Below are 23,828 nucleotides of genomic sequence, written 5' to 3'. Positions count from 1 at the left end.
CAAGCAAGGTTGGTGTTAAGGGTTATTGTCACAAGCAGGGTTAGTGTTAGGGTTACATGAAGGTCTAAATTACAGGGAGGACTAGCGTTAGGGATTCTAAGAGGTATGAGGGTTACAGAGAGGATTAGTTTTTCCTCTCTTGGCTGGAAGCCAACAAATTACCGCAGCCAGTCTATGGGGGCCAAAAGGTAATGGATTGTTTTGGATTGCATATTAATACTCTACTGGAACTCATACTAGTGGCTTCAAGTGTTTATTTACTTTGAGCTCATATTAAACGTTGATAGACTTTTGCCATCTATGTCTCACATGGAGATCAAGAATTCCATCTTAGTCCCATAAATGACATTTGGATTCCTTCCCTGGATCAAACCATTCCCAAGCATCCTTCAGTAATCAGAACTGTGGATATCATAAGCTCCAAGGAAAACACACAACTGTTTGTACAATCAATGATATGCCACGGCAGGATAGTAGTACTCTTTATCACCAGTTGCGTAGTTTTAGGTTTAGAGCTTTTGGGCAACTTTTTCAATGTAATAGATTTTCATGCACCAAAATATTGATTTTCTATCAGTGGTTTTATTGGTTTAATCTGGATGTTATAGTATTCTTTTCATGGTGGGAAAATTAGGTGATACATTAGGTTAAGGCAACCTTCTTGCCCCAGGGGAACACCTAAAACAGCCCCCAGGCCTCATGTAACTCATAATGAAATCAATTCATTTGGGGGCAATGGGAAAACGCCTTGTAGATTGGTAGACAGTAGGTAGAATAAAACCCTTACAATGGTGGTCAGAATGCCACCTTTACAGATAGCTTAAAAGAAATATGGTGTCAATGTGGCATTGGCCCCAGTACTAAGCACATACCATCAGATGGGAGGTCACTTAGCCACAGCTGAAGTAACCTCTGAAGGAACCCTATGGTTCCATGGGACCATGGTTGAGAATGGCTAGGTGGTATTGGCCCTGGTACTATTTATACGCCCTCAGATGGGAGGTAAGTTAGTCACAGCTAAAGGAAACCCTAGCAACCTCTGAAGGAACCCTATGGTTCCATGGGACCATGATTGAGAATGGCTGGGTGGTATTGGCCCTGGTACTATACATGTGCCATCAGATGGGAGGTCAGTTAGTCACTGCTAAAGGAAACCCTAGCAACCTCTGAAGGAACCCTATGGTTCCATGAGACCATGGTTGAGAATGGCTGGGTGGTATTGGCCCTGGTACTATACATGCGCCATCAGATGGGAGGTCAGTTAGTCACTGCTAAAGGAAGCCCTAGCAACCTTTGAAGGAACCCTATGGTTCCATGGGACCATGGTTGAGAATGGCTGGGTGGTGTTGGCCCTGGTACTATGCATGCGCCATCAGATGGGAGGTCAGTTAGTCACAGCTAAAGGAACCCTTAGCAACCTCTGAAGGAACCCTATGGTTCCATAAAACCTTGGTTGAGAATAGCTGGGTTAAGGGATGCGTTTAAGGAAGCATCTACCGCGGGTTGAACATTGCTGAACTCGCCTACTGAAAATGATCATTGCCTGGCTCTTTCCATCTTCAATACCTTTTAAGTGACTAACCTAAACAAGCATGCAGCCAGCAAAGTCAATTGAAGTGAATTCAGGGATCCTGATCTGTCATGAACTCAAAGTACTGAAGATGTTGGATACACATGATAGCTAACATTTTTAGAAGAAGATCTCAGCAATGGTAGCCCCTGTATACTTTCAGTGCAGTCTCGGGGTTAGGGTAAAGTATATGTCAAGCCAAAAACATTCTACTCTTGGAGAGAGAAAAGCATTAGAATTCTTGATGGGTTTTGATTAGTGTCAGGTTCTCTGCTAGAGAGATTTCCCCTTGCTTCCTGTCCTGTTGACAACAGTTTCACCACACAGGAAGTGATGTACAATCTGGAAAAGGGACCCATACAGATCTTCGCCCTACTCTACCAATGAAAAGCATTTTTATTTCTTCTGTGATGCTGCTGGAGAGTTCCCCTCACTTTCTGTATGGTACAATGTTGTATAATGGGAAATAAAGCTCCCAATAGCTGCACAAACCTTATTAGATTTCTCACCATATCTCACTATATCCAAAACTATATAAAAAAGTTCTTGGTAGATGTATACTTTAGGAGCTACTTGCAGAGTATGGGTTAAGTCTTAAAGGTCAAAGTGGACCTTCACCCCAAAAACCAATCTGTTTGCACCTGGCTACAGCCCCCCTATTCCACAACTGGATATTATTTTTTTCTGTGCTGCAGGGAAGCACTTCCTCCTTTCTTTCCTAGGCAATCAGGGTGTTGCCTTCAGGACCCAGCATAGACTTTCATCTGAGCATGTGCGCAAAGACACCGTAGTTAAGAAGGTCCCGGACATCAGCTTTGTCTGCCCAACGGTGTGCATGCGTAGCTGTGCCAAGGCCAGGCAAAGCCCTCTGACACATCTGCAATTGCACCAGACATTCAAAGATGGTGATGCCAAGGGGTGGGGCCAGCATTAAGTTCCTCTTTAAGGTTCAGCCCAGAATATGTTCAAATTCAGGGTTCTTTTATCAAGCAGGAGGCATTTTTAAAATTTTTTTTAGTCTACTTTCTTATACTTTTCAAGCTAAAACTATTTTTCGGTGCCCCAATAACTAATATCACCATTGAAGCAAATATGCCTGCAGTGACATTTGCAGTTTTATCAAAGCAATTCTGACAAACAGGAGGCCACCAGGAGGTCACATCAGCCCCCAAAATCCCTCCGTTATATCTGTGCTGCTGGCAAATGCCAGAACCACCTGTTCAGGCCAACCCATGAACCCCCATCCCTGTACCTTGGCTTGAGCTGATGTCTGTTCCCCAGCTGCCTCCTGTACTGGAGGAGAACTCTGGTTTGGTATCCCGTAGGTAGAAGAGTCCCGCAGTTGTATATATTGGTACTGAGGGTCATCTCCCCACCAGCCTGACTTGGCGGCATTGTTCTGGGACTCTTTAGGTGCCTCCATTGCTTGCATCGTCCCTCAACCTCTGGACGTTCACTTGGAGCAGGTTTGCCTGTCTCCCACCGTCTGTATCTCATTGACTGTCTCTTGCCCGCTTTTGCCCATCCACCATGCCCACAGTTGACCCACCAAGCTATCTTACGACAAGTCTTGTTGGCTCACCACAAGCTTGTGGCTGTTTCTTTTTCATGAGTTGTATCTTTCCTCCCTCTGACAGTCCAGAGACCTTCATTAAAAGTCTTTTGCCCTTCACAAGTTGTTTCCAAGTGTCTTCCAAGTGTCTCTCTGTGTCCTCTCAGTGTGTCCCTTCTGTTTCTTCTTGTATCTTAGTGCATTTCCACGGCCTCTGGGATCAGTGTGGCACTTCAGGTCTGTGTCTCTTGGAGGGGCTTGTGCAGAGGGAGCTGGGTTACCGTGCAAGCACAGGTATATAGATATATAGATATATATAGCGCGTCACGTGACCAGTTGCAAAACCTGAGATATTAAATAACAGTGAGATGGCCAAAGCGACTGTCACAGAGGAACGTGTGAGGAAGGAGAGAGGTAGTGCAGGGCACAGCATGGAAGGAGAAGGGGAAAAGTTACTGCAGATATCACCACCAACGTGCAAATGCCATCAGACGAGTATTATAGATACATTTATCCAATTAAAAAAAAAAAAGTTTTTTTTTTTAATTTATGGAGGTTTCATAAACTTCTTTGAATATAATAAAAATGAGGTTGTTGTAGCAGTGAGGTTCCTAATACACAGCTTGCTTCCCAATATTTTGTAGCTATAAGACATATGTAGCCCAAAACGGATTCTAACAGAAACCTATACAGAAAAAATGCATGTATCTAATTTCCTATACAGGTATAAAAACTCTAACGTTTTACTCTGGGGAAACCCTTGAAATTATTTTTTTATTTTAGGGCACCACTGCTAAAAAATTATTATAATAACAACTCACCGTACATGAGCATGATTGCTAAATTGTAGAAAGAAATAAAGAGACTGGATCATTTGACAAGATTCCCCTGATATAAGACAATCGTAATCATAAAATAAAAGAAGAAAATATAATAATAATGTTGCAGCTAACAACCGAAACATTAACCACTTCCAAATCAAAATAGAAAAAGCACCACACTATATCCCAATAAAATTATATAATAGCAGCAAAACCCAAACAAAAATTATTATTATTGGCAAAGTAAACAATATATAATAAAGGCATGCGCTAAATAAAATATATATCCATATTATTAAATGTCCATAATCACTCTGTGCAACATAATTAAGTGTCCATAATTAATTTGTGCAGATCAAAAAACAAAATTTTTTTTAGATGTATATCACTCCTCCGTGAATTCATATATCAACATAATTAAATATCCATAATTAATTTGTGAAAATTCAAAATTCTACATTTTTTTTATAATAAAAATATATATGTCTCCTCTGTGAATTCATAAATTTGTGAATAATCCACCACCAGATAAATTAGATGGACTCACCAGAGCTATATGCTGCTCAAATTATAGAACAGCAGTAGCGCTTTCGCTCTGGGAGCGATGGGTAAAAGTTACTACAATTAACACCTGGATACCGTTTACCCATCGCTCCCAGAGCAAAAGCGCTACTGCTGTTCTATAATTTGAGCAGCATATAGCTCTGGTGAGTCCATCTAATTTATCTGGTGGTGGATTATTAACCACTTCCAGTCCGGACACTTTCATCCCCTTCAAGCCCGGACACTTTCACCCTCTTCAACTCCGGACACTTTCCCCCCCTTCCAGTCCGGACACTTTCACCCCCTTCCATTCCTGACAATTTCACCCCTTCAAGTCCGGACACTTTCACCCCCTTCCAGTCCGGACACTTTCACCCCCTTCAAGTCCGGACACTTTCACCCTCTTCAAGTCCGGACACTTTCAGCCCCTTCCAGTCCGGACACTTTCACCCCCTTCCAGTCCGGACACTTTCACCCCCTTCAAGTCCGGACACTTTCACCCCCTTCCAGTCCGGACACTTTCAGCCCCTTCAAGTCCGGACACTTCCACCCTCTTCAAGTCCGGACACTTTCACCCCCTTCAAGTCCGGACACCTTCACCCCCTTCCAGTCCGGACACTTTCACCCCCTTCCAGTCCGGACACTTTCACCCCCTTCCAGTCCGGACACTTTCACCCCCTTCCAGTCCGGACACTTTCACCCCCTTCAAGTTCGGACACTTTCACCCCCTTCCAGTCCGGACACTTTCACCCCCTTCCAGTCCGGACACTTTCACCCCCTTCCTGCCCAGGCCAATTTTCAGCTTTGAGCTATCACACTTTGAATGACAATTGCACGGTCATGCAACACTGTACCCATATGAATTTTTTAGCATTTTTTTGAAACAGATAAAACTTTATTTTGGTGGTATTTATTCACCACTGGGATTTTTATTTTTATCGCTATATAAATAAAAAAGTCCAAAAATTTTGAAAAAAAGTTTTTCTTATAAAATTTTGCAAATAAATAATCTTTCTTCATAAATCTTGGCCAAAATTTATTCAGTTGTCTTTTTAGTGAAAAAAAAAATAACCCAAAATTAGTTTATAATCAAAAATTATAATTTTTCAAAAACATTTTTTACATTTTTATTTTTATATTATTATTTATTTATTTTAAAGCGGAGCTCCACCCAAAACGGGAAGTTCCGCTTTAAGGACTGCTTCTCTGCTCCCCATTAAGACTTGGCACCTTTGGGAGACAAGGGGGTACCTGAATTTGATAGCTACCCGCTCACACTTCCGATCCGATCGCCTAGGCGACCAGAAGCAGAAGGTGTCCTCCCTCCCTGTAGTCTTTTGGGACATGTGACAGGTCCCAGAAGACTACAGGACCATTCATGAAGCGCAGCGCTACTCGCGCATGCGCAGTGGGTACCCGGCTGTGACATCATAGTGACACTGTACTACTTGTGGGGGGGTGATGACAATTTCTTTAAAAAATTTTTTACACAAATTGCTTTTACACCCATAAAGGCTGTAAAATCAATCATTTCTCCTTCTCTCTAGCTACATTCTTGCAGCCATTGAGAAATCTGTGATTGCTGTGATTGGTCGCAGCTTGTCACATGGTGCAAGGCTGTTGTGAATAGCCCTGTACCATGTGATCTCTGTGATCATTCACAGATTTCACATGTGGTAAGCAATGATGTGAGAAGTGACATCTTGCTTACTACTATATTGCCGGCATCCTGCTCCTGCACCCTCTGTGATGTTGTCACTCGGTGCAGCCCGCACCCCCTAGGGACGCCACTGACGTCATCGCGGCTCCAGCCATTCATACTGCCGGCATCCTGCTCCTGCACCCTCTATGATGGTGTCATCCGGTGCGGCCAGCACCCTCCGCACCCCCCTAGGGATGCCACTGATGTCATCGTAGCTCCAGCCATTCACACTGCAGGAGCCTGCGAACCCGGAAGGAAAACCAGGTGAAGGCGTGACATCACAGCCCTGGAGGGCTCCATGTACAGGTAAGGCTGTCATAATGTACTAGTATGCGGTGCATTGTGACCGAAACCTGCAGGGGGCCCATTATTTTGTTTTTTGTTTTTTTGGGGGGGCAGTTTACTACCACTTTAATCGTAATCAATGTGGATGAAACTTGTCAGCTTTCAGTTTAAAAAGATTGAGCCACCTTTTGTTGCTGAAACCTGTATACAGTGATACACAATGCCAAATATACTGAAAAAAAAAAGATTCAGATACACTTTTAATATCAATCAGATCTCTCTACCGTGATTGAAAATGCTGTAGATTCCATTTAATCTATGACACCTGTAAACTGTGATGTGATACATTTATATAAAAAATATTTCAAAAGTAATGGACACAGGTGTGTGGAAGAGGAAGAGAGAGTCCATATAACATGGAAACATTATTCATCATTTTTATGGCCAATAATAAAAGGTAGAGATATCATCTTGTGTATCCAGGGAGATTACATACAATCTTGGCTCGCACCACGGGGTACAATGAGGCCAATTCATTGACTGGCTCCCTATATACAGTGGATATAGAGAAGAATCACCCCCCCCCCCCCATAATCAAAAAAATTATCACATTTTGTTGCTTTGCAGCTTGAAATAAAGACAGACACAGTTTTTGTCTTATCTAGCTGTGTATTTTGGATGCCAACGTTTACTTTTGTTTATAAATAATATGACTTAGGTATGTTTATGTGAGTGTGAGCTCCGGGGATCTCGTTCCTGTAAATATGTTACAAAATCTGTATTTATATTCACGTAGGAATAACATCCTTACAGGATGTCTCCAACTTACAAGCCAACCTCAATGCTCTGTGTAATTGGGGGACTATGGGGCAAATGAGGTTTAATGTTGATAAATGTAAGGTTATGCACTTGGGGGCTAAGAATATGCATGCATCATACATACTAGGGGGGTACAACTGGGGGAATGAATGGTGGAGAAGGATCTGGGGGAATGAATGGTGGAGAAGGATCTGGGGGAATGAATGGTGGAGAAGGATCTGGGGGAATGAATGGTGGAGAAGGATCTGGGGGAATGAATGGTGGAGAAGGATCTGGGGGAATGAATGGTGGAGAAGGATCAGGGGAAATGAATGGTGGAGAAGGATCTGGGGGAATCAATGGTGGAGCAGGATCTGGGGGAATCAATGGTGGAGAAGGATCTGGGGGGGTCAGTGGTGGAGAAGGATCTGGGGGGGTCAATGGTGGAGAAGGATCTGGGGGTTCTGGTAGACCACAAGCTTAATAATGGCATGCAATGCCAAGCTCCGGCTTCTAAAGTGAGCAAAATACTCTCTTGTATTAGGAGAGGTATAGACTCCAGAGAGAGAGATATCATTTCCCCCGGTACAAATCATTAGTAAGACCTCATCTGGAATATGCAGTTCAGTTTTGGGCACCAATTCACAAATAGAACATTGGGGAACTGGAGAAAGTACAGAGAAGGGCAAACAAACTGATAAGAGGCATGGAGGAGTTCAGCTATGAGGAAACATTAGAGGAAGTGAATTGATTCTCTCTTGAGAAAAGGAGATTAAGGGGGGATATGATCACCATGTATAATTCATAAGGGGGGATATGATCACCATGTATAATACATAAGGGGGGATATGATCTCAATATATAATACATAAGGGGGATATGATCTCCATGTATAATACATAAGAGCGGATATGATCACTAGAGATGAGCGAATTATTCAAAAATTCGATTCGACTGATTCGGCGAATTCGTGAAAAAATTTTGATTCGAGTCGAATATATTCGCCGCGAATTTAACTTATAAAAGGGTGTTTCTAGGCTTCAGAGAGCCTTTATATTAGTGCAGAACACTGTACCTTTAATTTAAATGCCCTTGGAGTCTGCTGGGGAAGAGAAATAATACTGACAGTCAGTATGACATGCAGATGAGTGCCGTCGATCTTAGAATCACCGCACACTTCACTCATTTGGGCAGTCACGGGGCCAAAACCAGAGTGTGGAGCCACAGTGTGGCGGTGGAGGCAGCAGCAATGGGAGGCCATACAGCACCCTATGACAAAAATGGAAACCACCAGCAGTGTGAGGAGACCTGAAAGTGGCACATGGCAGAGTGTGGCGATGGAGACAGCAGCAATGGGAGGCCGTACAGGGACCCATGACACACTCTGGACCTGGCAGCAGCATGAGGAGGCGGTACAGGGGCCCATGACAGATTACGGGCCTGGCAGCAGCATGAGGAGTCGGTACGGGGGCCCATGGCAGATTACGGGCCTGGCAGCAGCAATGGGAGGCCGTACAGGGACCCATGACACACTCTGGACCTGGCAGCAGCATGAGGAGGCGGTACAGGGGCCCATGACAGATTACGGGCCTGGCAGCAGCATGAGGAGTCGGTACGGGGGCCCATGACACACTCTGGACCTGGCAGCAGCATGAGGAGGCGGTACAGGGGCGCATGACAGATTACGAGCCTGGCAGCAGCAACTTGGACAGGAGGACGTTCAGCTTCTGCACCGTCGGGTGCGTGCTCGCAAACTGTTGTCTCTTGGAAACGGATTCCAAGAAAGACTGCTGACGGAATCCGTGAAGAGGAGTAGCAGGAGAAGGAGCATCTGAACGAGCGGAATATGCCAACAAGCGACAACAGGGGCCCATGACAGATTACGGGCCTGGCAGCAGCATGAGGAGTCGGTACGAGGGCCCATGGCAGATTAAAGGCCTGGCAGCAGCAATGGGAGGCCCGTAATCTGCCAGCACCCTATGACAAAAAATGGAACACACCAGCAGTGTGTGAGGAGACCTGAAAGTGGCACATGGCAGAGTGTGGCGATGGAGACAGCAGCAATGGGAGGCCGTACAGGGACCCATGAGAGACTCTGGACCTGGCAGCAGCATGAGGAGACGGTACAGGGGCCCATGGCAGATTAGGGGCCTGGCAGCAGCTATGGGAGGCCCGTAATCTGCCAGCACCCTATGACAAAAAATGGAACACACCAGCAGTGTGAGGAGACCTGAAAGTGGCACATGGCAGAGTGTGGCGATGGAGACAGCAGCAATGGGAGGCCGTACAGGGACCCATGAGAGACTGTGGACCTGGCAGCAGCATGAGGAGGCGGTACTGGGGCCCATGGCAGATTAGGGGCCTGGCAGCAGCAATGGGAGGCCCGTAATCTGCCAGCACCCTATGACAAAAAATGGAACACACCAGCAGTGTGAGGAGACCTGAAAGTGGCACATGGCAGAGTGTGGCGATGGAGACAGCAGCAATGGGAGGCCGTACAGGGACCCATGAGAGACTCTGGACCTGGCAGCAGCATGAGGAGGCGGTACAGGGGCCCATGGCAGATTAGGGGCCTGGCAGCAGCTATGGGAGGCCCGTAATCTGCCAGCACCCTATGACAAAAAATGGAACACACCAGCAGTGTGTGAGGAGACCTGAAAGTGGCACATGGCAGAGTGTCGCGATGGAGACAGCAGCAATGGGAGGCCGTACAGGGACCCATGAGACACTGTGGACCTGGCAGCAGCATGAGGAGGCGGTACAGGGGCCCATGGCAGATTAGGGGCCTGGCAGCAGCTATGGGAGGCCCGTAATCTGCCAGCACCCTATGACAAAAAATGGAACACACCAGCAGTGTGAGGAGACCTGAAAGTGGCACATGGCATGAGACACTGTGGACCTGGCAGCAGCATGAGGAGGCGGTACAGGGGCCCATGGCAGATTAGGGGCCTGGCAGCAGCTATGGGAGGCCCGTAATCTGCCAGCACCCTATGACAAAAAATGGAACACACCAGCAGTGTGTGAGGAGACCTGAAAGTGGCACATGGCAGAGTGTGGCGATGGAGACAGCAGCAATGGGAGGCCGTACAGGGACCCATGAGAGACTCTGGACCTGGCAGCAGCATGAGGAGGCGGTATAGGAGCCCATGGCAGATTAGGGGCCTGGCAGCAGCTATGGGAGGCCCGTAATCTGCCAGCACCCTATGACAAAAAATGGAACACACCAGCAGTGTGAGGAGACCTGAAAGTGGCACATGGCAGAGTGTGGCGATGGAGACAGCAGCAATGGGAGGCCGTACAGGGACCCATGAGAGACTCTGGACCTGGCAGCAGCATGAGGAGGCGGTATAGGGGCCCATGGCAGATTAGGGGCCTGGCAGCAGCTATGGGAGGCCCGTAATCTGCCAGCACCCTATGACAAAAAATGGAACACACCAGCAGTGTGAGGAGACCTGAAAGTGGCACATGGCAGAGTGTGGCGATGGAGACAGCAGCAATGGGAGGCCGTACAGGGACCCATGAGAGACTCTGGACCTGGCAGCAGCATGAGGAGGCGGTATAGGGGCCCATGGCAGATTAGGGGCCTGGCAGCAGCTATGGGAGGCCCGTAATCTGCCAGCACCCTATGACAAAAAATGGAACACACCAGCAGTGTGAGGAGACCTGAAAGTGGCACATGGCAGAGTGTGGCGATGGAGACAGCAGCAATGGGAGGCCGTACAGGGACCCATGAGAGACTCTGGACCTGGCAGCAGCATGAGGAGGCGGTATAGGGGCCCATGGCAGATTAGGGGCCTGGCAGCAGCTATGGGAGGCCCGTAATCTGCCAGCACCCTATGACAAAAAATGGAACACACCAGCAGTGTGAGGAGACCTGAAAGTGGCACATGGCAGAGTGTGGCGATGGAGACAGCAGCAATGGGAGGCCGTACAGGGACCCATGAGAGACTCTGGACCTGGCAGCAGCATGAGGAGGCGGTATAGGGGCCCATGGCAGATTAGGGGCCTGGCAGCAGCTATGGGAGGCCCGTAATCTGCCAGCACCCTATGACAAAAAATGGAACACACCAGCAGTGTGAGGAGACCTGAAAGTGGCACATGGCAGAGTGTGGCGATGGAGACAGCAGCAATGGGAGGCCGTACAGGGACCCATGAGAGACTCTGGACCTGGCAGCAGCATGAGGAGGCGGTACAGGGGCCCATGGCAGATTAGGGGCCTGGCAGCAGCTATGGGAGGCCCGTAATCTGCCAGCACCCTATGACAAAAAATGGAACACACCAGCAGTGTGAGGAGACCTGAAAGTGGCACATGGCAGAGTGTGGCGATGGAGACAGCAGCAATGGGAGGCCGTACAGGGACCCATGAGAGACTGTGGACCTGGCAGCAGCATGAGGAGGCGGTACTGGGGCCCATGGCAGATTAGGGGCCTGGCAGCAGCAATGGGAGGCCCGTAATCTGCCAGCACCCTATGACAAAAAATGGAACACACCAGCAGTGTGAGGAGACCTGAAAGTGGCACATGGCAGAGTGTGGCGATGGAGACAGCAGCAATGGGAGGCCGTACAGGGACCCATGAGAGACTCTGGACCTGGCAGCAGCATGAGGAGGCGGTACAGGGGCCCATGGCAGATTAGGGGCCTGGCAGCAGCTATGGGAGGCCCGTAATCTGCCAGCACCCTATGACAAAAAATGGAACACACCAGCAGTGTGAGGAGACCTGAAAGTGGCACATGGCATGAGACACTGTGGACCTGGCAGCAGCATGAGGAGGCGGTACAGGGTCCCATGGCAGATTAGGGACCTGGCAGCAGCTATGGGAGGCCCGTAATCTGCCAGCACCCTATGACAAAAATTGGAACACACCAGCAGTGTGAGGAGACCTGAAAGTGGCACATGGCATGAGACACTGTGGACCTGGCAGCAGCATGAGGAGGCGGTACAGGGGCCCATGGCAGATTAGGGGCCTGGCAGCAGCTATGGGAGGCCCGTAATCTGCCAGCACCCTATGACAAAAAATGGAACACACCAGCAGTGTGTGAGGAGACCTGAAAGTGGCACATGGCAGAGTGTGGCGATGGAGACAGCAGCAATGGGAGGCCGTACAGGGACCCATGAGAGACTCTGGACCTGGCAGCAGCATGAGGAGGCGGTATAGGGGCCCATGGCAGATTAGGGGCCTGGCAGCAGCTATGGGAGGCCCGTAATCTGCCAGCACCCTATGACAAAAAATGGAACACACCAGCAGTGTGAGGTGACCTGAAAGTGGCACATGGCAGAGTGTGGCGATGGAGACAGCAGCAATGGGAGGCCGTACAGGGACCCATGAGAGACTCTGGACCTGGCAGCAGCATGAGGAGGCGGTATAGGGGCCCATGGCAGATTAGGGGCCTGGCAGCAGCTATGGGAGGCCCGTAATCTGCCAGCACCCTATGACAAAAAATGGAACACACCAGCAGTGTGAGGAGACCTGAAAGTGGCACATGTTTGGGGCATGATTCATGGCGGATTTAGTCAGTTGTGTCAGGAACTGGTGGTTTGAAATCCAGACTAATCCACGCCTGATTCATTTTCACAAACGTGAGTCTCTCCACACTTTGGGTGGACAGTCGTGTCCTCCGCGGAGTTACAATACCTCCTGCCGCACTAAACACGCGCTCCGATGCCACGCTACTGGCCGGGCATGACAGCCTTTCAAGGGCAAATTCAGCTAGTTGGGGCCAAAGGTCAAGTTTCGTTGCCCAGTAGTCAAGGGGATTGTCTACCTCGGTTGGCAGGGTGCTGTCCAAGTAGGCCCAAGCCTGTTGTTTGAGGTCCTGCTCCAGGTCCACCTGATGCTGCTGCTGCTGCGGCTGGTTAGTAGTTTCCTCACTGCGCTGGTGAAGAAAGCTACTCATCATCGACTGCAGACTGAGGCAGCCGCTGCTGGTGGAGCTGCCACTGCTCCTACCACCCCACCCCTCCCCTGCTGCCATGGCAGCGGAACGCGAGCGCACAGGGCCCACAGTGTCTGAGGATGGACGTTGGCGCAGAAAGGCAGAGACCAACTGACTACATAGGTGGTTTTTATAGTACGTTATTTTGGCCTCCCTCTCAGCAGGTGTGAAAAAGGCCACCATTTTTGAACGGTAGCGAGGGTCCAACAAGGTGGACAGCCAAAAGTCATCCCTCTGTCTGATGGTTATTATTCGGCTGTCGCTACGCAAGCAACCGAGCATGCTATGGGCCATTTGTGCCAAGGAATGCGAGGGACTCCCTGCCTCCATCTCCACAGCATACTGCCACGGTGCGTCTGGGTCCTCTGTCTCCTCCTCCTCCTCCTCTACCAGATGCTCCTGCTCCTCCACTCCTGTCCGCTGAGTGGAAAAACCACCCATTGCACTCAATAATTCCTGAGCACCAATGTCCTCCTCTACCTCCTCCTCTTCTTCCTGTCCTGCCCCCACAGGGGTCATGTGGCGTTGAGATCTGTGCGCCACGTCTACCGCACCCTGACCAGCCATTGTTAACAGCATTTGTTCCAGGACGTGCAACAGAGGAATGACGTCGTTCATCCCATAGTCCTGCCGACTCACGAATAGCGTGGCCTCCTCCAAGGGCCTGAGCAAGCGGCAGGTGTCACGCATGAGCTGCCAATGGCTGACATCGAAGTTACACAGGGGAGTACCTTTATCCGCTTGTAACATCAGGAAATCGGTGATGGCCTTTCGCTGTTCGTAAAGGCGGTCTAACATGTGTAGGGTTGAATTCCACCTTGTTGCAACGTCGCAGATCAGGCGATGCTGTGGAATTCCGTTCTGCCGCTGCAGCTCAAGGAGGGTGTGCTTTGCGGTGTAGGAATGGCTGAAATGCATGCAAAGTTTACGTGACATTTTAAGGATGTCTTGCAGTGGGATGGTGGATTTTAGGAACCGCTTGACAACCAGATTGAACACGTGAGCCATGCATGGCGCATGGCACAACCTTCCTTGACGCAGAGCAGACACCATGTTCTTTCCGTTGTCGGTCAACATGGTTCCGATTTTCAGTTTGCGCGGAGACAGCCATCTGTCGATTTCTCTGTTCATTACACTGAGAAGTTCCTCCCCTGTGTGACTACGTTCGCCAAGGCATACCAGGTGCAGCACAGCGTGACACCGTTGCGCCCTGCACATGTGATATGCCGGTCGGGTAATGGGACTTGGCACGGGGGTGGCGGCTGAGGACACGGCGGAAGAAGAGGTGGTATAGGCGGACATCTTTGCCGGACCAAGGACGTGCAAACGTGGAGGCAAAAGCGGCGTGACCTGTCCAAGTTGCTGGTGCGGCTGTGACGGCACCACGTTCACCCAGTGGGCCGTAAATGACATGTACTGTCCCTAACCGTAGTTACAGCTCCACACGTCGGCGCTGCCGTGCACTTTGGCAGAGACCGACATGCTCAAAGACTGGCCCACCATCTCTTCTACATGTGAATGCAGGGCTGGCACTGCCTTTTTGGCGAAGAAATGACGGCTTGGCACTCTCCACCGCGGCGCGGCACAAGCCATCATTTCTCGGAAAGGTGCTGAGTCCACCACTTGGAAAGGGAGGGACTGCAGCACCAGCAACTTGGACAGGAGGACGTTCAGCTTTTGCACCGTCGGGTGCGCGCTCGCAAACTGTTGTCTCTTGGAAACGGATTCCAAGAAAGACTGCTGACGGAATCCGTGAAGAGGAGTAGCAGGAGAAGGAGCATCAGAATGAGCGGAAGATGCCAACAAGCGACAACTCCCCTCAGCAGAGGTGTTGGAGCCTTGACTGGCTGATAGAGGGCGATTGACGTCGGGTGATGGAGCAAGTAACGGAGCGGGTGATGGAGCGGGGGCTGGGGCAGGCAGAACCGCCGTATCTTTATCACGGTTTTCCCAGGCCACCAAATGGCGACGCTGCATATGCTGACGCAACGCTGTAGTCCCAACATGGGCCCCCTGGCCACGCTTGACTTTCTGGCCACATAGTCGACATACGGCTACGTTTACTTCCTCGGGCGGCTTGACAAAAAATTGCCACACCGCCGAGTAGGAAACTTTGCCCCCGATACTCCTCACTGGCTGACTGCTGCTTCCTCCGTGCACACCGGCACCACTACTGGCCGTGGTGGTAGGCTGCAGTGGTGCTGGTGCTGTACTCCGTGGCCGTTTGCCTCCACTGACACTGCTGCGACCCTGCTGCCTCCTGGGCAACCCACCGACTGTTTTGCTTGCTGCCAAGCTGCCACCCTCTTCTCCTGATGATGCGGAAGCAATAGCCTGATGACGATGAGGCTGCCAAGTGCGATCAGCCTCATCATCATCAATTAGGGTCTCCGCCTCACTACTAGCCCCCTCGGCTGCGTGTGGGTCAGGAGACAGACCTGTCTCTAGACCGGCTACCGAGCCACTCTCCTCGCCACTACTTCTTCGCCTGGCTGCTGAAGAGGCGGATGTCTCCCCCCGTTCCTGACCGCCCTCTGTTAGCTCTTCCTCACTGTACAGTGGGGCTGAGCCCACAGCATGCGATACTTCGCTTGGTGAGGGAACACCAAAGGACAGGGGCAGGTAGAGGACAGGTGATTTCAGTGGGCTTGCTCCTGGGCCATGCCAACTAACGGTTGTGTCTGACGTACCCACCGACCGTTGGCTGTAGGTGTCAGAGGTGACCTGGGAAGAGGAAGACGACCGAGCCAACCAATCGATGACGGCAGGGTTGTCGGTGGAGACACGACCGCTGGATGACACCGGGAGCACTGGCCTCTGGCTGCGACTAGTGCTGCCTCGACCCCTTCCTCTGCTGCCACGTCTGCTCGCTCCTAAAACATTGCCTCCTCTGCCACTCCTCTGCATGTTGTCTGACATACTCTTTAATTTAACGATTATGTGTCCCTGAGTAACAATTCTGTGTCTGTCCCTGAATAACAATTCTGTGTCCCTGAGTAACAATTCTGTGTCCCTCAGTAACAATTCTGTGTCCCTCAGTAACAATTCTGTGTCCCTGAGTAACAATTCTGTGTCCCTGAGTAACAATTCTGTGTCCCTCAGTAACAATTCTGTGTCCCTCAGTAACAATTCTGTGTCTGTCCCTGAGTAACAATTCTGTGTCTGTCGCTGAGTAACAATTCTGTGTCCCTCAGTAACAATTCTGTGTCCCTCAGTAACAATTCTGTGTCTGTCGCTGAGTAACAATTCTGTGTCCCTCAGTAACAATTCTGTGTCCCTCAGTAACAATTCTGTGTCTGTCCCTGAGTAACAATTCTGTGTCTGTCGCTGAGTAACAATTCTGTGTCCCTCAGTAACAATTCTGTGTCCCTCAGTAACAATTCTGTGTCCCTCAGTAACAATTCTGTGTCTGTCCCTGAGTAACAATTCTGTGTCTGTCCCTGAGTAACAATTCTGTGTCCCTCAGTAACAATTCTGTGTCCCTCAGTAACAATTCTGTGTCCCTAAGTAACGTTTCTGTGGCCCTAAGTAACGGTTCTGTGGCCCTCAGTAACAAATCTGTGTCCCTCAGTAACAATTCTGTGTCCCTCAGTAACAATTCTGTGTCTGTCCCTGAGTAACAATTCTGTGTCCCTGAGTAACAATTCTGTGTCCCTCAGTAACAATTCTGTGTCCCTCAGTAACAATTCTGTGTCTGTCCCTGAGTAACAATTCTGTGTCTGTCGCTGAGTAACAATTCTGTGTCCCTCAGTAACAATTCTGTGTCCCTCAGTAACAATTCTGTGTCTGTCCCTGAGTAACAATTCTGTGTCTGTCGCTGAGTAACAATTCTGTGTCCCTCAGTAACAATTCTGTGTCCCTCAGTAACAATTCTGTGTCCCTCAGTAACAATTCTGTGTCTGTCCCTGAGTAACAATTCTGTGTCTGTCCCTGAGTAACAATTCTGTGTCCCTCAGTAACAATTCTGTGTCCCTCAGTAACAATTCTGTGTCCCTGAGTAACAATTCTGTGTCCCTGAGTAACAATTCTGTGTCCCTCAGTAACAATTCTGTGTCCCTCAGTAACAATTCTGTGTCTGCCCCTGAGTAACAATTCTGTGTCCCTAAGTAACGTTTCTGTGGCCCTAAGTAACGGTTCTGTGGCCCTCAGTAACAAATCTGTGTCCCTCAGTAACAATTCTGTGTCTGTCCCTAAGTAACAATTCTGTGGCGCTAAGTAACGTTTCTGTGGCCCTAGGTAACGTTTCTGTGGCCCTAAGTAACGATTCTGTGGCCCTAAGTAACGTTTCTGTAGCCCTAAGTAACGTTTCTGTGGCCCTAAGTAACGTTTCTGTGGCCCTAAGTAACGTTTCTGTGGCCCTAAGTAACGGTTCTGTGTCCCTCAGTAACAATTCTGTATCCCTCAGTAACAATTCTGTGTCTGTCCCTGAGTAACAATTCTGTGTCCCTCAGTAACAATTCTGTGTCCCTGAGTAACAATTCTGTGTCCCTCAGTAACAATTCTGTGTCCCTCAGTAACAATTCTGTGTCTGTCCCTGAGTAACAATTCTGTGTCCCTAAGTAACGTTTCTGTGGCCCTAAGTAACGGTTCTGTGGCCCTCAGTAACAAATCTGTGTCCCTCAGTAACAATTCTGTGTCTGTCCCTGAGTAACAATTCTGTGTCCCTAAGTAACGTTTCTGTGGCCCTAAGTAACGGTTCTGTGGCCCTCAGTAACAAATCTGTGTCCCTCAGTAACAATTCTGTGTCTGTCCCTAAGTAACAATTCTGTGGCACTAAGTAACGTTTCTGTGGCCCTAAGTAACGTTTCTGTGGCCCTAAGTAACGTTTCTGTAGCCCTAAGTAACGTTTCTGTGGCCCTAAGTAACGTTTCTGTGGCCCTAAGTAATGGTTCTGTGTCCCTCAGTAACAATTCTGTATCCCTCAGTAACAATTCTGTGTCTGTCCCTGAGTAACAATTCTGTGTCCCTCAGTAACAATTCTGTGTCCCTCAGTAACAATTCTGTGTCCCTGAGTAACAATTCTGTGTCCCTCAGTAACAATTCTGTGTCTGTCCCTGAGTAACAATTCTGTGTCCCTAAGTAACGTTTCTGTGGCCCTAAGTAACGGTTCTGTGGCCCTCAGTAACAAATCTGTGTCCCTCAGTAACAATTCTGTGTCTGTCCCTAAGTAACAATTCTGTGTCCCTAAGTAACGTTTCTGTGGCCCTAAGTAACGTTTCTGTGGCCCTAAGTAACGATTCTGTGGCCCTAAGTAACGTTTCTGTAGCCCTAAGTAACGTTTCTGTGGCCCTAAGTAACGTTTCTGTGGCCCTAAGTAACAGTTCTGTGGCCCTCAGTAACAATTCTGTGTCCCTCAGTAACAATTCTGTGTCTGTCCCTGAGTAACAATTCTGTGTCCCTAAGTAACGTTTCTGTGGCCCTAAGTAATGGTTCTGTGGCCCTCAGTAACAAATCTGTGTCCCTCAGTAACAATTCTGTGTCTGTCCCTAAGTAACAATTCTGTGGCCCTAAGTAACGTTTCTGTGGCCCTAAGTAACGTTTCTGTGGCCCTAAGTAACGATTCTGTGTCCCTCAGTAACAATTCTGTGTCTGTCCCTAAGTAACAATTCTGTGTCTGTCCCTGAGTAACAATTCTGTGTCCCTAAGTAACGTTTCTGTGGCCCTAAGTAACAGTTCTTTGGCCCTCAGTAACAATTCTGTGTCTGTCCCTAAGTAACGTTTCTGTGGCCCTAAGTAACGTTTCTGTGGCCCTAAGTAACGATTCTGTGGCCCTAAGTAACGTTTCTGTGGCCCTAAGTAACGTTTCTGTGGCCCTAAGTAACGATTCTGTGGCCCTAAGTAACATTTCTGTGTCCCTAAGTAACCTTTCTGTGTCCCTAAGTAAAGTTTCTGTAGCCCTAAGTAACGTTTCTGTGTCCCTAAGTAACGTTTCTGTGGCCCTAAGTAACGTTTCTGTGTCCCTAACTAACGTTTCTGTGTCCCTAAGTAACGTTTCTGTGTCCCTAACTCTCTCCCTGAATACAGCCAGGTCTGCCTCTGTTGAATGACTGGAGGCAAATGGAGAATTCTAAAATGGCCGCCATTTATAGCTCGACCATTACACAGTGCTGGCTGGCTGGCTGCTGATTGGCTAATGCGATCACATGTCATGAATGAATGCATTATGGGTCAGCGCGCCTTGTCTGCGCGCCTTCCCAGACATCCCTGCTCCGTCGCCGCACATGTCGCCGCCATTTTAGGAAAAATTTCGATTCGCGCATCCGAAGTCTGCTTATTTTCGGATTTTCCTAATATTCTAAACGAATTCCACTTTGCCTAGTTCGATTCGCTCATCTCTAATGATCACCATGTATAATTCATAAGGGGGGATATGATCTCCATATATAATACATAAGGGGGGATATGATCTCCATGTATAATACATAAGGGGGATATGATCTCCATGTATAATACATAAGGGGGGATATGATCTCCATGTATAATACATAAGGGGGATATGATCTCCATGTATAATACATAAGGGGGGGGGTATGATCACCATGTATAATACATAAGGGGGGATATGATCACCATGTATAATACATAAGGGGGGATATGATCTCCATGTATAATACATAAGGGGGGATATGATCTCCATGTATAATACATAAGGGGGGATATGATCACCATGTATAATACATAAGGGGGGGATATGATCTCCATGTATAATACATAAGGGGGGATATGATCACCATGTATAATACATAAGGGGGGATATGATCTCCATGTATAATTCATAAGGGGGGATATGATCTCCATATATAATACATAAGGGGGGATATGATCTCCATGTATAATACATAAGGGGGATATGATCTCCATGTATAATACATAAGGGGGGATATGATCTCCATGTATAATACATAAGGGGGATATGATCTCCATGTATAATACATAAGGGGGGGGGTATGATCACCATGTATAATACATAAGGGGGGATATGATCACCATGTATAATACATAAGGGGGGATATGATCTCCATGTATAATACATAAGGGGGGATATGATCTCCATGTATAATACATAAGGGGGGATATGATCACCATGTATAATACATAAGGGGGGGATATGATCTCCATGTAAAATACATAAAGGGGGATATGATCACCATGTATAATACATAAGGGGGGATATGATCTCCATGTATAATACATAAGGGGGATATGATCTCCATGTATAATACATAAGGGGGATATGATCTCCATGTATAATACATAAGGGGGATATGATCACCATGTATAATACATAAGGTGGGATATGATCTCCATGTATAATACATAAGGGGGATATGATCTCCATGTATAATACATAAGGGGGGATATGATCTCCATGTATAATACATAAGGGGGGATATGATCTCCATGTATAATACATAAGGGAGGGATATGATCTCCATGTATAATACATAAGGGGGGATATGATCTCCATGTATAATACATAAGGGGGGATATGATCACCATGTATAATACATAAGGGGGGATATGATCTCCATATAAAATACATAAGGGGGGATATAATCTCCATGTATAATACATAAGGGGGGATATGATCTCCATGTATAATACATAAGGGGGGATATGATCACCATATATATAATACATAAGGGGGATATGATCTCCATGTATAATACATAAGGGGGATATGATCTCCATGTATAATACATAAGGGGGGATATGATCTCCATGTATAATACATAAGAGGGGATATGATCACCATGTATAATACATAAGGGGGGATATGATCTCCATGTATAATACATAAGGGGGGATATGATCTCCATGTATAATACATAAAGGGGGATATGATCTCCATGTATAATACATAAGGGGGGATATGATCTCCATGTATAATACATAAGGGGGATATGATCTCCATGTATAATACATAAGGGGGGATATGATCTCCATGTATAATACATAAGGGTGGATATGATCTCCATGTATAATACATAAAGGGGGGATATGATCTCCATGTATAATACATAAGGGGGGATGTGATCTCCATGTATAATACATAAGGGGGGATATGATCTCCATGTATAATACATAAGGGGGATATGATCTCCATGTATAATACATAAGGTAGGATATGATCACCATGTATAATACATGAGGGGGGATATGATCTCCATGTATAATACATAAGGGGGATATGATCTCCATGTATAATACATAAGGGGGGATATGATCTCCATGTATAATACATAAGGGGGGATATGATCTCCATGTATAATACATATATATATCTGGCTCAGGTGCAGATGCCAGATGCAATCACTGAATGGAAATTGAAACCTGCTTACCCAGATGGACCCAGAACATAAGCGCATTCCACCATACTTTTGTGAATGGCCTGTACTATTCATTTTTAACTATATTAAAGAGTTCTATGCTGCACTTAGAGGGTGCCGCTTTTTTATTTCCTCATAAGCACAACTAGACCCACTTTATCTGCATTTCTAGTTAAATGGCAGGATCATCAATAAGCTTGCTCAATGCATTTCTTTCTCCAGAACTCAAATTGTCTGCAATATTATGTTGGTTGAACAATACTTTAGTGGCTAAAGCTGTAAAATACCGCTCCACTAATTTTTGGGACATGTCCATTTCACTGGTCCGTGACCCTACTGGATAAAATGTAGACTGGGTCTTGAAAGACACTCTCTCTATCCTCTGTGTCAACCTATCAGATGTGAAAGGGTGACCCACCTCAGTGGCTAAATCTTCAAAATCAGTGATGATAAACTGATCCTGAAAAGATATCAAAGATGCTATCTAAAAGAGTCACCAGGTCTACTTCATCATTGACCTCAAAATAATGCCTTTTTATAGTCATGTTGCGTACAAATTTATTTATATCCACAATCGTAGCAATTAAATTAAAATGTTCCTGCGGGCAAAAATGTAAACCCTTAGATAGTAATGAAGTTTCATTTAATGTCAATTGACACCTTCAAGGCATTACTAGTTTGTATTATTTCTTGTGAAGCAGAGTCCTGAGGGGATATTGATTTGCAAGCCCATCATCGGTTTCTCCTCCCTCCCCTCCAGGACTTTAAGGTTCTTGTTTTGTCCTTTCTTCTTTTTCTATTTGTTCTTGTGGGACCCGTTTTTTGGGTGAAGTGGTGTGCCTGTAGTGTGTGGATCCAGTGGAATGGTTGGCTGCTCAGTAGAAGTATCAGATCCTGTGATTGCCAGAGTATGATCCATATCCTCAGATTCCACCTCCAAAAAGCTCACTTGTTTTTAATATGGATGCACATGACAGCTCCAAAAGCGCCCACGATTCCACACATATACATTGTTTAACTCATAATCCAGTTTGTCCCTCATCATGTTCTCCTTTGTATCTTCAGTGATGCTTTTTTCCATTTTAAACATTTTTTTCATTGAGCAATTTATCCAAATCATCAAACTGCATGACTTAAATTGAACAAGTTCCTTTTGTAACACTGTAATATCCGATTGCACTTTTTCTATTTCCTTGACCTTTGAAGCAATGATGATTGGCGTAAGACCAAATGAACACGCCATGACAAAACACCAGTCCATTCTTTCTTTAAATCATCATCAAACAGTTCAAAAGTAGGGAAATGATCTTCTTAGCTCACTGTAAGGGGGCTTTCTGACCACCATTGTAGGGGGGATATTCTTCACATGGGCAACCAATGGGGTGTTTTTCTCAATGACCCCCTATGCTTTTCTTTTTTTTTCCAGCAGGGGTTCCCCAAGACTTAAAAATTGTTAAAAGAATCTAGGGTAAAAAGGTTGGTCTACATCAAGGGTCTCCAAACCCTGGCCCATGGACCACATCCAGCCTGCTTCATGATTCCATCTAGCCTGTAGCAACTGTCCATGGAAATACTGCAGCTGGCTGGCAGTGCATGCACCGATCATAATCCCCTGGTTGCTAGGACCGCTGGTATCCTAGCAGCCAATGATTTGTTACCCCGCCTCCAGCATTTACAGGAGGACTAGACTTCCTACATCCGGACCTGCGTACGCACTGCTGCTTTGCAACCTGAAAGGTAGGCAGGAACTCTACTGGAAACTCCTGAATGTAAGGGGGACTCTTTATAAATCTGATTTTTTTTTTTGTAGCCTGCAAATATTTGTTAAATATTATGACGTCCTCGTACTGAAATGTTCAGGGACCCCAGTCTACACAATGCCAGACATAGTGAAAAATAGATTTAGGTTGTACATACAGATTTCATACCAATCTGATCTGTTTTTTTTCATGATCAAAAATATTTTAGATTTCCTGTAACCTGTGACACCTAGGAGCTATGATTCTAAAGTAATGAACACAGGTGTGTGGCAGAGGACAAGCGAGTCCATATAACATGTATTATTAAAACACATTATTCATCATTTTTATGGCTATTAATAAAAGGTACAGATATCATAATGTGTACCCAGGGAGATAAAAGACAAGCTTGGCTCACACCACTGGGTACAATGAGGGCCATTTAATTGACTGGCTCTATATATATATATATATATATATATATATACCTCTCGGTCACCACAGCATCCCAGGGATTGGTGGGAGGGCTATTTGTCCCCACATTATACCGAACT

General features: G+C 47.0%; 1 protein-coding gene across 2 annotated transcripts in view; it reads right to left on the bottom strand.

Moving 5' to 3' along the window:
* Window positions 1-23,828, bottom strand: part of CLCN1 (chloride voltage-gated channel 1) — a 244,992-nt gene that overhangs the window by 169,506 nt on the left and 51,658 nt on the right. Inside the window, exon 1 of one of the 2 annotated variants that reach the window (XM_089654356.1) lies at window positions 2,823-3,404. The exons of the other annotated variant lie outside the window; for it this stretch is intronic. Within the exon in view, the coding sequence (XP_089510482.1) occupies window positions 2,823-3,002 (180 nt within the window). The 5' untranslated portion in view covers window positions 3,003-3,404. Of the gene's footprint in view, window positions 1-2,822; window positions 3,405-23,828 lie in introns of those variants that run through there. 2 annotated transcript variants of the gene reach the window in all.

This window comes from Staurois parvus, unplaced genomic scaffold (genome assembly GCF_062004578.1).
Source record: "Staurois parvus isolate SC_StPar_1 unplaced genomic scaffold, SC_StPar_1.0 ptg000758l, whole genome shotgun sequence".
NCBI lineage: Eukaryota > Metazoa > Chordata > Amphibia > Anura > Ranidae > Staurois > Staurois parvus.
This window is presented reverse-complemented; position numbering and strand designations above follow the sequence as displayed.